Source organism: Erigeron canadensis, chromosome 3 (genome assembly GCF_010389155.1).
Source record: "Erigeron canadensis isolate Cc75 chromosome 3, C_canadensis_v1, whole genome shotgun sequence".
Lineage (NCBI taxonomy): Eukaryota > Viridiplantae > Streptophyta > Magnoliopsida > Asterales > Asteraceae > Erigeron > Erigeron canadensis.
In genome coordinates this window covers 27263775-27274088 of record NC_057763.1, presented here as the reverse complement: position 1 = coordinate 27274088, position 10314 = coordinate 27263775, and the positions used below count along the sequence as shown (strand labels likewise).

The window sequence follows — 10314 nt, the reverse complement described above, 5'->3', positions numbered from 1 at the left end:
TTGTTCGTTGAAGACTTGCAGGCCAATGGTGATATCCCAATTGTGAAGAAAAAGAAGAAGAAGATGGAATGGAAAGGTGATATATATATATATATATATGGGTTGGGTATTGTAAACAAGTATTAAAGTAAAACAAATAAAAGAAGATCTTGACCTTTAGATCATGCTTAAATTGATGTACGAAGATTCATGAAATATTTGATGCACGGCGATTTTCATGATGCACATTGATTTTCATTGAAAAAAAAATCTATTATTTTATTTGTTTTACTTTAATACTTGTTTTATTTTACCAAAAACCTATATATGTATATAAGGTAAAGTTCTTGTGAGAATTATTCATATATGAACATGGGTAATTTTAAATATAACTTGATAGTTCATATGTGAACGAATATGTTCACATATACTATATACAAATAAACATCAAGTTTTAATTTAGAAATTCTCATGGTTCTTTCAATTCAAATTGTTCTCACATTAACTATATATATATATATATATAGGGTAACACTCCGGTGAGAACATTTTTAAGATAAGAACGGTGAGAACACTTAAAAACATCATTTTGATGTATTAAAAGTCCATAAAACTAACCTAGTGCTTAACTAATTATCATTATTTAAGTGTTTAACAACACATTGATCCGTTAAAATCGAAAAAATTACGTTTTTTGTTTTGTGCATCCATTTTGGATGCATATTCATCAAAATGATGCATCCAACAAAAAACGTGATTTTTTTTATTTTGACGGATCAATGTGTTGTTAAACACTTAAATAATGATAATTAGTTATGCACTATGTCAGTTTTATGGCCTTTTAATGCATCAAAATGTAGTTTTTAAGTGTTCTCATTTGTTCTCATTTTAATTTGATTCTCATTTGATTGTCACCCTATATATATATCCATATTTTAGTCGGTTTTCAATTTTCATTATGCACCATTATTATAGGAAGATGCTATTCATATGATTTTTGATACATCTATCATAATATACAACTTATATATTATTTAAATTATTAAAGCAGCGACATGATAAATGTATCAAAAAAAATAATACGAATATCATTTCTCATTGTAATACTCAAATGAAGTTTTGCCATATTTTTAAGTTGTAGTGTCAAGTGTGTAGAGAATTTTAAGTTATTACAAGTTGAATATAAAATTATTATAAATTTGTTATTAAATGTGCTTTTTAATGACAACAAGATACTTAACAAGTGACTAACGATAAAAAAAAACCTAACGACATTACTTATATCGAGAACTTTTTTGAAATAAAATATTTTTAATAGACGAGATCTAAATTGGTTTTCCTTACTAAGAATTTTAAATAAAAACAATTATCTTTTTATTGATTTTTCTCTAACATAAATGATGATATGGTACTAATAAACTGAGATTTTAATGTAAAAATTAATGATAAATATAGTTAGTATTGTACCTTAATATATTAATGACGGGGTACTAATACATTAAGTTTGAGGTAAAGATGGTCTAAGATAAAAAAACAAGATACCTTTTGGTATAAAAGACGGTAATGAGAGTAATTTAGGATTATTTGGAGTTGTAATGTTTACTTTTAAAAAAAAAATTTCAAAAAATAATCTTGTGAATGTGAAATAGTAACTTTATAAGCACGGCGAGGACGCTATAAGCACGGTCGCGTCTTCGTCGGCGTCCTCTCCCCTTCTCCTTCTTTCGAATGCGCGTTTGTGGAGTGGTGGTGGACCATTTTGTGCCGTTGGAGCCAAATAAAAAAATAAAAAAAAAAATTTCAAACCTTTTTTTTAAATGTAACAGCTACATGCCATTTTTTTTCTTTTTCTATTTATACCCCTTCCATACCACCATTTCAAATAACAACTTCAAATCATTTTCAAACCATTTTATCTTTCTCAACCCATTTCATAAATCATTTATCTCAAACTATTTCATTGGAAAAATGTGTAGAATTTTGTGGACTCAAGAAGAAGATCTTTGCTTGTCGAGATGTTGGGTAACGAGGAGACCCGACCCTGTTACGGGTACGATTGAAATGAATAATCCCGGCGTCTCGTTTTGGGATGACGTTACTGAGATGTTTAACGAGTAGACTAATGGAGGGCCAAGAAGCAAGGCTCAACTGCAAGGTCACTGGAGCAAAATGAGGAGGGAATGCAAAGAATTTGAGGCAATTTGGATGCAGTTGATTGCATATCCCAGGAACGAAGATGATGAGGAATATTACGCAACGGCGAATCGGATGTATCGGGAGAAGCATGGGAGGAGTTTCAGATACGAGCATGTCTTCAGGCAGCTTCTCTTTGTTGCGTTTTAGATTGTTCTGGATTATGAAGTAGACTTTGTACTTTTATTAAGTGTGCTTTAGTTTGAATTATGTGTTTTGTTTCTACTTGTAATGTTTTTAAGTATTTTAATAAAATAAGTCTACTTTAAGAACATAAGTTTATTCATAATTTTAAAAATATTACAAACCGCTTAAATAAAAACATACAACATAACATTAAAAGAGCATAATTATTTCTTCTGGGCATAAACTGCTTTGCCAAAGCTGATGAACTCATTCAAGATCATGATCGCACAAGCAATTTCTACCACAACTTCTTTACACTTGTCAAACTTCCCCTGCAAATAAGTAAAGTATTGACACTCAAGCTCAGTACAATGACCCATATGTATATAATATATTTGTTCTTCACACCATTTCTTTTTCGCTTGAAGTTTTTCACCAATTTCAACAAGGTCTTCTTTTAACTTTTGGTGGTCCAGAATATCAGCCATTATAACTGTCATCAACTTGATTGACACTCATTGGTGGTTTTAGGTTAGGGGCATTTGATGAAGAAGCCATTGCAGATGTATAGAATTTTGAGTTTTGAAATGAAAGATCTGGTAAAGAGGCAATATTTATAGCCTGAAGTCAAAGACGCTCCTCCAACGTTCAAAAATTGAAATATTTACAATTACAGTCCCTCCAACGTTCACTTCAAAATATTTACAATTACAGTCCCTGAAATGGCCAACAATTTCAAAATATTTATATTTACAGTCCTTAACGGCTACTTACATTTTCAATCTATAAATAGCAACCCAGAGCCTTAACCAGCTTCATCACCATTCCACTCAAAATATTCTACAAACTTGTTTCATCTGCTTAACTCACTCACCATTTCAAATGGCTTCATCATCATCAAAGACAAATCCTCACCGACCTCGTCTCACCGAAGATAAGATGAAAACACGAATCGTGGCGAATGTCAAAGAGGACACCCTCCTTCAAACTGAAGAGACAACAATGCGACCAGACCGTTCAGGAAATAGAAGCACCAGGCCGAAAGGTGTTGAAACACGAACATACATACTCTTATCTTTTGCAAGATGAGAGTAAAAGGGTGAAGAGGGCCATCAACCATGTCTTTAAGGCCGGTCACACGTTGACCGACCAATGCACTTGGGTGGAATCGTACCACGATAACTGCGGAGAAGACAAAACAACGTGGGAAGTCAAATGCCCAGAACACGACAAGTGGTGGGCAAATGAAACGGCTTACCGTGGAATAGGAAAATTGTCAATCAAAGACGATGACGTTAAAGAGTAATCGTATTGTTTTTCAGTTTTTCAGGCTTTTTTCTAGTACCGTCTTTTTAACTATTGTATTGTGTTTTTAATAATGTAATGTGTGTTTAATTGTAATAAAATGTGTTTTTTAAATGTTGTGTAAAAAAAATGAAATAACAAAATAGTGAATGAATAGTGAAGAAGTGGGTATTATAAGAAGGAGGTGTTCTTGGAGAGAGAAAACTGATGAATAATGGAAGGAGTGGGTAAGAAGTAGGGAAGAAGAGGGTGTTATAAGGAGAGGCCTTATAACATCGTAGGAAACTTTTTTGTAGATAACAAAGTTGTATGAAAAATTTGTTTTGAGGTGGCAAAAACCATACTCGGTGCAATGTCAGTATGCCACGTGGCTTTAGATTCTCAGGAAACTACTAGTAAAAGATATCCTTGGTAAGTCGCAAACAATAAAGTTTCGAGGACATTAATTAAAAAGATAGAAAAAGCTTTGGGGGTGGAAGATTAGATATGTGTTCTTGCTCCACTTTGGGTTTCAAGACCAACGACGAATTTAAGGTATCTGACTATATCTTTATATTAATTGTGAATTACTCCATTAATTACGATATCTTAAAAATCTTTTAGTGACAAGTCTTTGTTGATCGAAAATTTTAGCGTGTGTTTAAGTTTGTGTTAATCTAATGATGAAATGCTTAGGATATGTGATAATTTAAGAATTGACGTATAGAAGATTCATTTTCATTATAAGTATGTTTAGCAAGAGGTTTCTAGCTAGCAATTTTTATTAAAAACATGTCTTGTTTGGATATAGTATTAAGAAAATGGTCATGAAAAACTCTTTGAAATATTTAAAATGTTAGAATTTATTAGTTTAATCAGTTGTTTCTAATAATATATACATATGTGGTTGGAAGGTGTTTTAAAGTTATGTTAATATGAGTTTCGAGTTGGTTATTGATCGATGTCATCATAATTTGATAATTCTTAGACAACCCCGAGGGCCCGAGGTGGAATAAAAATACAATTAGTGAATCATTTACTAATAGATACTAAAGGGACCAAAAATGTCATTTACTCTAATTTGTTTAATCCTAAACTAACAACATGCATCATTGATCACACGTATGTCTATGTGAATCTCTAATTCATTTTGAGATTCTGGCAAATAATTTGATAAAATTATTTTGTCATGATTTATCTTTTGCATATGAAAAATTATTATTCAAATAATTTGATAGCCTTAATTTGAACAATAATTAACAGAATTTGAAGATGGCTGCAACAAGTGGTAGCAAAACAAAAAATATGATAGAGTATGTAAGAGATGAATCATTTAAATTGTTTAAAAAGAACCATAATCTATACAATGATGAGTTTGAGGAAATGAGAAAGTCTCCCTCTGCTGAAGACAAAAACTGGATTCACGAGCTATCCGCCGTCGCAAATGCAGTTGTTCGTCGTTGTTGCAAGTACGTACGTTTCCACAGTATCACTTCATTAATTGATCATGTGATTCACTATATGCATATGGATTGTATATATGTAATATAATCGTTGGGTTTAATTCCTTATAATAGCGCTTTTCATGTTTTACAAGTTATAGTAACGAACCACATATTATGAACAATAGTAACAATACTTTGCATTGTTACCAATCGTATCGATATACAGAATATGTTGCTATTATTGGGCCAATGGCCCAATAATGAGAATATATTGCGACGATTAGTAACAAAGTGCTAGTAATGTTGTTATTAGTCATAAATTTTATAGTACATTGATATATTATAATATGCAGAACATGTAAAGTATATTAATATGCTAGTCAAATAACAGTATTTGCTAAAATGAAAGCTTATTCGGTTTATATATGATTATATTGCAGAGTTCTTGATGTTTCTCCGGATCAGCTTCGTGAAAACTTTGAGAAGGAGGCTTCTGATGTAACCAAAAATCCGTCACGATATGCCCGGAATTTTCTGGAGTATACATGTTTTAGGACTCTTGTGCAATCTACGCAAGTTAGTGGTTACATGGAAGACAAAAGGTTTCGAAGATTAACGTTTGATATGATGCTTGCTTGGGAAGTTGCAGATGCTGCCAGTCAGCCTGAAACAGATGTATGTTCTTTTGTTACATAAATATAATGATGATAAGTGAAAAATTTAGTTGTAAAACGAAGAAGTTTGTGCATATTTCTCACTGTTCATACTATGATTCTCACTATGCAGATAGATGAGGATGCAACAGTGGGGGCAGAGGCCTTCTCCCGGATAGCCCCAGCAGTGCCTATTATAGCGAATGTGATAATTGGTAATTATATCTTTGAGTTTCTTACAGCATCCACTGGAGGGCGACTTCAGTTTTCTACCTATGAGAAGTATCTTACCGGATTGGAAAGGTAGTCAATACTTCTGCAATCTGATTGTTCAATAGCGAGGCATAAGCCTTTTATGGTGGAAAAATGGAACGGGTGAAGAGTTAAATAACAGGTCAAAACACATTGGGGGCAATATTTTAGTATGGCAGGGTCAAGTATGAGGACCTTATGTTCTCAAATTCTCATTTCCTTTACGATTATGATTCCAAAGGTTTTTTATATTATGAATCTATGAATGACTTTCAACTGTGTTGTAGGTAAATCTTTTAACGTGACCCAGTACTCCGTATAAACCCAAATCAACCCATATTCTCATAAATGGGTTGAAGTTGGTGTATCTACTAGTATTCGAGAGTGGACAGTTTTGTATTCCATCTTTTTGGTGGTTCCACCAATGGGAGGAAGAAAGTTACTGTTAATACTGATATCAATTTAAATATGCCTGTTTAGAAGATATTTCATAGGGCCATTAAATACAGGTTGATCAATCTCGACTTCCTCACAGGGCTATTAAAAAACTTAAATCTCAGTCAGAGTCGTCTTTACTTTCATCCGAACGAAGTACAAGAGGGGAAAGGATTTTGGAAGTGGAGGGTACTGTCACCACACAACCAGTCCTTCAACATCTTGGCATCTCAACTTGGCCGGGTATGTCAAATAGTCAAAGTTAACCACTATATACCTTTATTGGTATGCATAGTAATTTTAAAGTTCTTATATGTGTGTTCATGCATATATTTATGTTGTCAGGTCGGTTAACTCTGACAGACCATGCTTTATACTTTGAAGCACTTCGTGTCGTATCATATGATACGCCAACAGTTTATGAGTTGGCAGATGACTTGAAGCAGATTGTCAAGGCTGAGTTGACTGGCCCATGGGGGACGAGACTTTTTGACAAGGCCGTGTTGTACAAGTCGAGCTCCTTGTAAGTTAAACGCATATGTGATTGCTATCTTGTTTAGCATTATAGTCTTGTATGGCATTCAATGCCAATATATGTGTTGTGATAGAAATTTACCAGCAATATTGTATGATGTAATAAACTCCCTTTATTACATTATACAATTCATATATAATATAAGGTTTGTTTCTCTGGTGGATGTTCTTTGTATTTTAAGGAAAGTTATCTGAATTGATATTGGGTCCAATGTAGATCAGAACAGGTTATTATGGAGCTTCCCGAGCTCAAAGGGCATACAAGGCGTGACTACTGGCTAGCCATTGTGCGTGAAGTTTTATACGCTCACAGATTTATTCAAAAGTTCCGTCTTACAGGAGCTGAACGAGATGAAGCACTACTAAAAGCAATATTTGGAATTTTAAGAATACAAGCTCTCGGTTACATGAGTTCCACAATCCCACTGTGCTACGAGGCAGGGCTTATGTTCAATGTCTGTGATCAACTACCAGGTGGTGACCGGATATTGGAAACAGTTGCTACCATGTTGACTTCCAAAGGTGCAGAAAGAAGTAGCAGTGCTAAGTCAAGCGACATAATGAATTCAATATCAGCTAGCACCATGGCTTCAAGCCTTGGGTCTGTCTTTGGCTCGGGTCTTGATCAGTCACCGATTACTGTTGGTGAGATCACTGTCGGAGAAATGACTCCATTAGAGAAAGCTGTAGATGAATCCAGAAGCAGTTACAAGATGGTTGCAGATGCCCAAGCAACGGTTGACGGTGCTAAAGTTGAAGGCCTTGACACCAATTTAGCCGTACTTAAGGTTTTGCAAGTCAAAAACCTAGTCTTTTGGTTTTATTATTATGCATGATTTGTAGAGTGGGATTTCCATAGCATCCTTCATAAGATTGTTTTATTTTTTGTAATCTGCAGGAGTTGTTTTTTCCTGTAATTGAAGTAGGGAATCATCTTCTTGCACTATTGTACTGGGATGAGCCTACAAAGTCTATTGCATTCTGTTTAATATTCTCCTTCATCATTTACTGGTGAGATCAATACTTCAGAGTATCTATTTCCTTCTTGAACATTACGATGGTAATGGTGATTATGTCAGAAGTTCTACTGCATTATTTAAACATTATGTGCATTGTGAATTTTATTTGTGCCGCCCTAAAATATATGACGTTCCCATGTGCAGCGGATGGATGCCTTATGTCTTTTCTTTGTTGCTCATTTACTGTGCAAGCAGTATGATGCTTGCACGATATTCTAATGGAAAAAAGCCAGTTGATGTACTCAAGGTCACAGTGCCCCCACCAATGAACAAAATGGAGCAGCTCTTGGCTGTTCAGAATGCAATTTCTCAAGCTGAGGAGATTGTCCAAGAGGGAAACGTCGTTCTTCTGAAGATACGTGGCTTGCTGCTATCCATATTTCCACAGGTAATCTTTTATCGTATTTTAAGTCACTCCTTAAGGCATACAGTTTTGAAGTATGGACTTAGAGTCATAGCGTAGTATAGAAATATTCTGTTGATTCTAGCATGGTAAGTTGGCACCTGTGAACATATATTGGTAAATGAGCCTTCTAATCGGCGCACTTGCACGTTTTTTAAAAACTAACACTGTCATATAAGTTTGTACTTGTCACAACATCATTTACATTGGTTTAGGTTTATCCGCTACTTATTTTGTTCAATGACTTAATTGTGTACAAACATATATAAATGCTCTCAGCATCCCAAATATTCCTAACTGTTGAATTCAAAACAACTGATGTTCATGTTTATCTGGATGTGTAAATTGTGATCCTTTTTTTGAGATATTTTGATTGTTATTGTAATCATAACTATCACATTTGTTAACCTTCTTTTATGTCGAATAAGTTTAAATCAACACAACCCGATCTGCTATGCTTGGACATGTACTTAAAAACGAGCCATTTTTGTTGGGAGATCCATCCATCTTGCCACTTCTATGTATAAAAAACACTAACATACATTTCTTTTGTATGTCTTCAGGCAAGTAATAAATTTGCAGCTGCGCTTGCAGCATTCGCTTTGTTTATGATCATTGTACCTTTTAGATACGTGGCTATATCTGTTTTCTTGGAAGAATTCACAAAGTACTCGCCTATGAGAAGGGCACAAACAGAAAGATGGATGCGGAGAATGAAAGAGTGGTGGTTTAGTATACCAGCAGCTCCCGTTGTACTTGAAAGAGCTCAAGAAGACAAGAAGAAGAAGTAATGCAGCTTCACAAAGCACACATTATGTATATTAACCATAAATTTGTAATACATAGTTCCATATATGCGTTTATTTGAAATATATTTGTGTTTCACATTGTGGTTTTCAAACGGTTATTGAAGTTGATAGAAACTGGACAAAAGATGTTTCAAAACAACCTAACCTGACCAGAACATACTATCTGTAATAACAAGTTACCCAATCCACCTGACCTGCCAATTTGTGTGCCTCTAGTTGAGATTATTAACCGACACATACTACTTCATGTCTGTGTGTGACATGGACGGTTAACTTTTGACAATTTTGGAGCTGATTCTCATGAGTCCTACTTTTGACCCTCATGCATATGATAGACCTTTAATCAGAAGGGGTGTAGGTGGTGGAATGTATTTAAAGGTCAATTTCGTGTCTAGCATATGTTGTTTTAACCGGGTCCGTGAGAGCTTTCTCGAAGTAAAAAATATTTGTTTCAAATATCAGATGAAGGGAAACCCTTGCTCACCTTCCTATGGAAGCCCTTACACACGTTCCTTGGTTTCAATTATTTCTCTTAAATAAATATTCGTTTGATATGTCAAAGTTTTAAGCATATATATATAGTGACACAACATCAATAACAATAGGTAATCGCAATAATCTAAACAAGGAATGTGGGTATTTCCCTTTGGTTGTCTATTCAACACAAGTATAATACCATTTTGGCACGATAAAACCGCTTGTTAATACTATATGAATTAAATGTGTTGTACTAAACATACGATAATGATAAATCAGCCTAATTAGTGTGCCTAAAGATATGTCTAATAGTAAGATGATGACATGTGGAAAAATCAGAGGGGCAAAATTAGGAAAGAGAATTAGTGGAATCCACATGTTAAATTCTTAAGGTTTTAGGCTGATTTTTAGGCATATGAATTAGGTTGATTAATCATTTTCCTTCATATTGTAGATTTGAAGGTTACATGTGAATTAAATTAATGCATTCACATCTTTTTCAAACAAACAGAAACCAACTCAATCTTCACCATTCATTTACATCTATGTATTCCAATGGTTCAAAACCATCCAAACAAATAAAAATCAACCAATGTCCACCATTCAACTTATACATATCTAATCCAACGGCCCTAACCATGATCCGTGTTAACTTATACCAACCGATCAAAACGCAACTCTTATATGTGTGTGTATATATATATA

At 34.1% G+C, this 10314-nt stretch overlaps 1 protein-coding gene across 1 annotated transcript; it reads left to right on the top strand.

Moving 5' to 3' along the window:
• Positions 1-4854: 4854 nt before the first annotated feature.
• Positions 4855-9114, top strand: LOC122591805. Its single transcript, XM_043764039.1, has 9 exons — positions 4855-5051; positions 5468-5702; positions 5814-5983; positions 6468-6610; positions 6713-6890; positions 7119-7689; positions 7800-7912; positions 8065-8308; positions 8887-9114. Exons 1-9 carry the CDS (start codon positions 4855-4857, stop codon positions 9112-9114), a joined length of 2079 nt encoding a protein of 692 aa, XP_043619974.1.
• The last annotated feature ends 1200 nt before the right edge of the window (positions 9115-10314 follow it).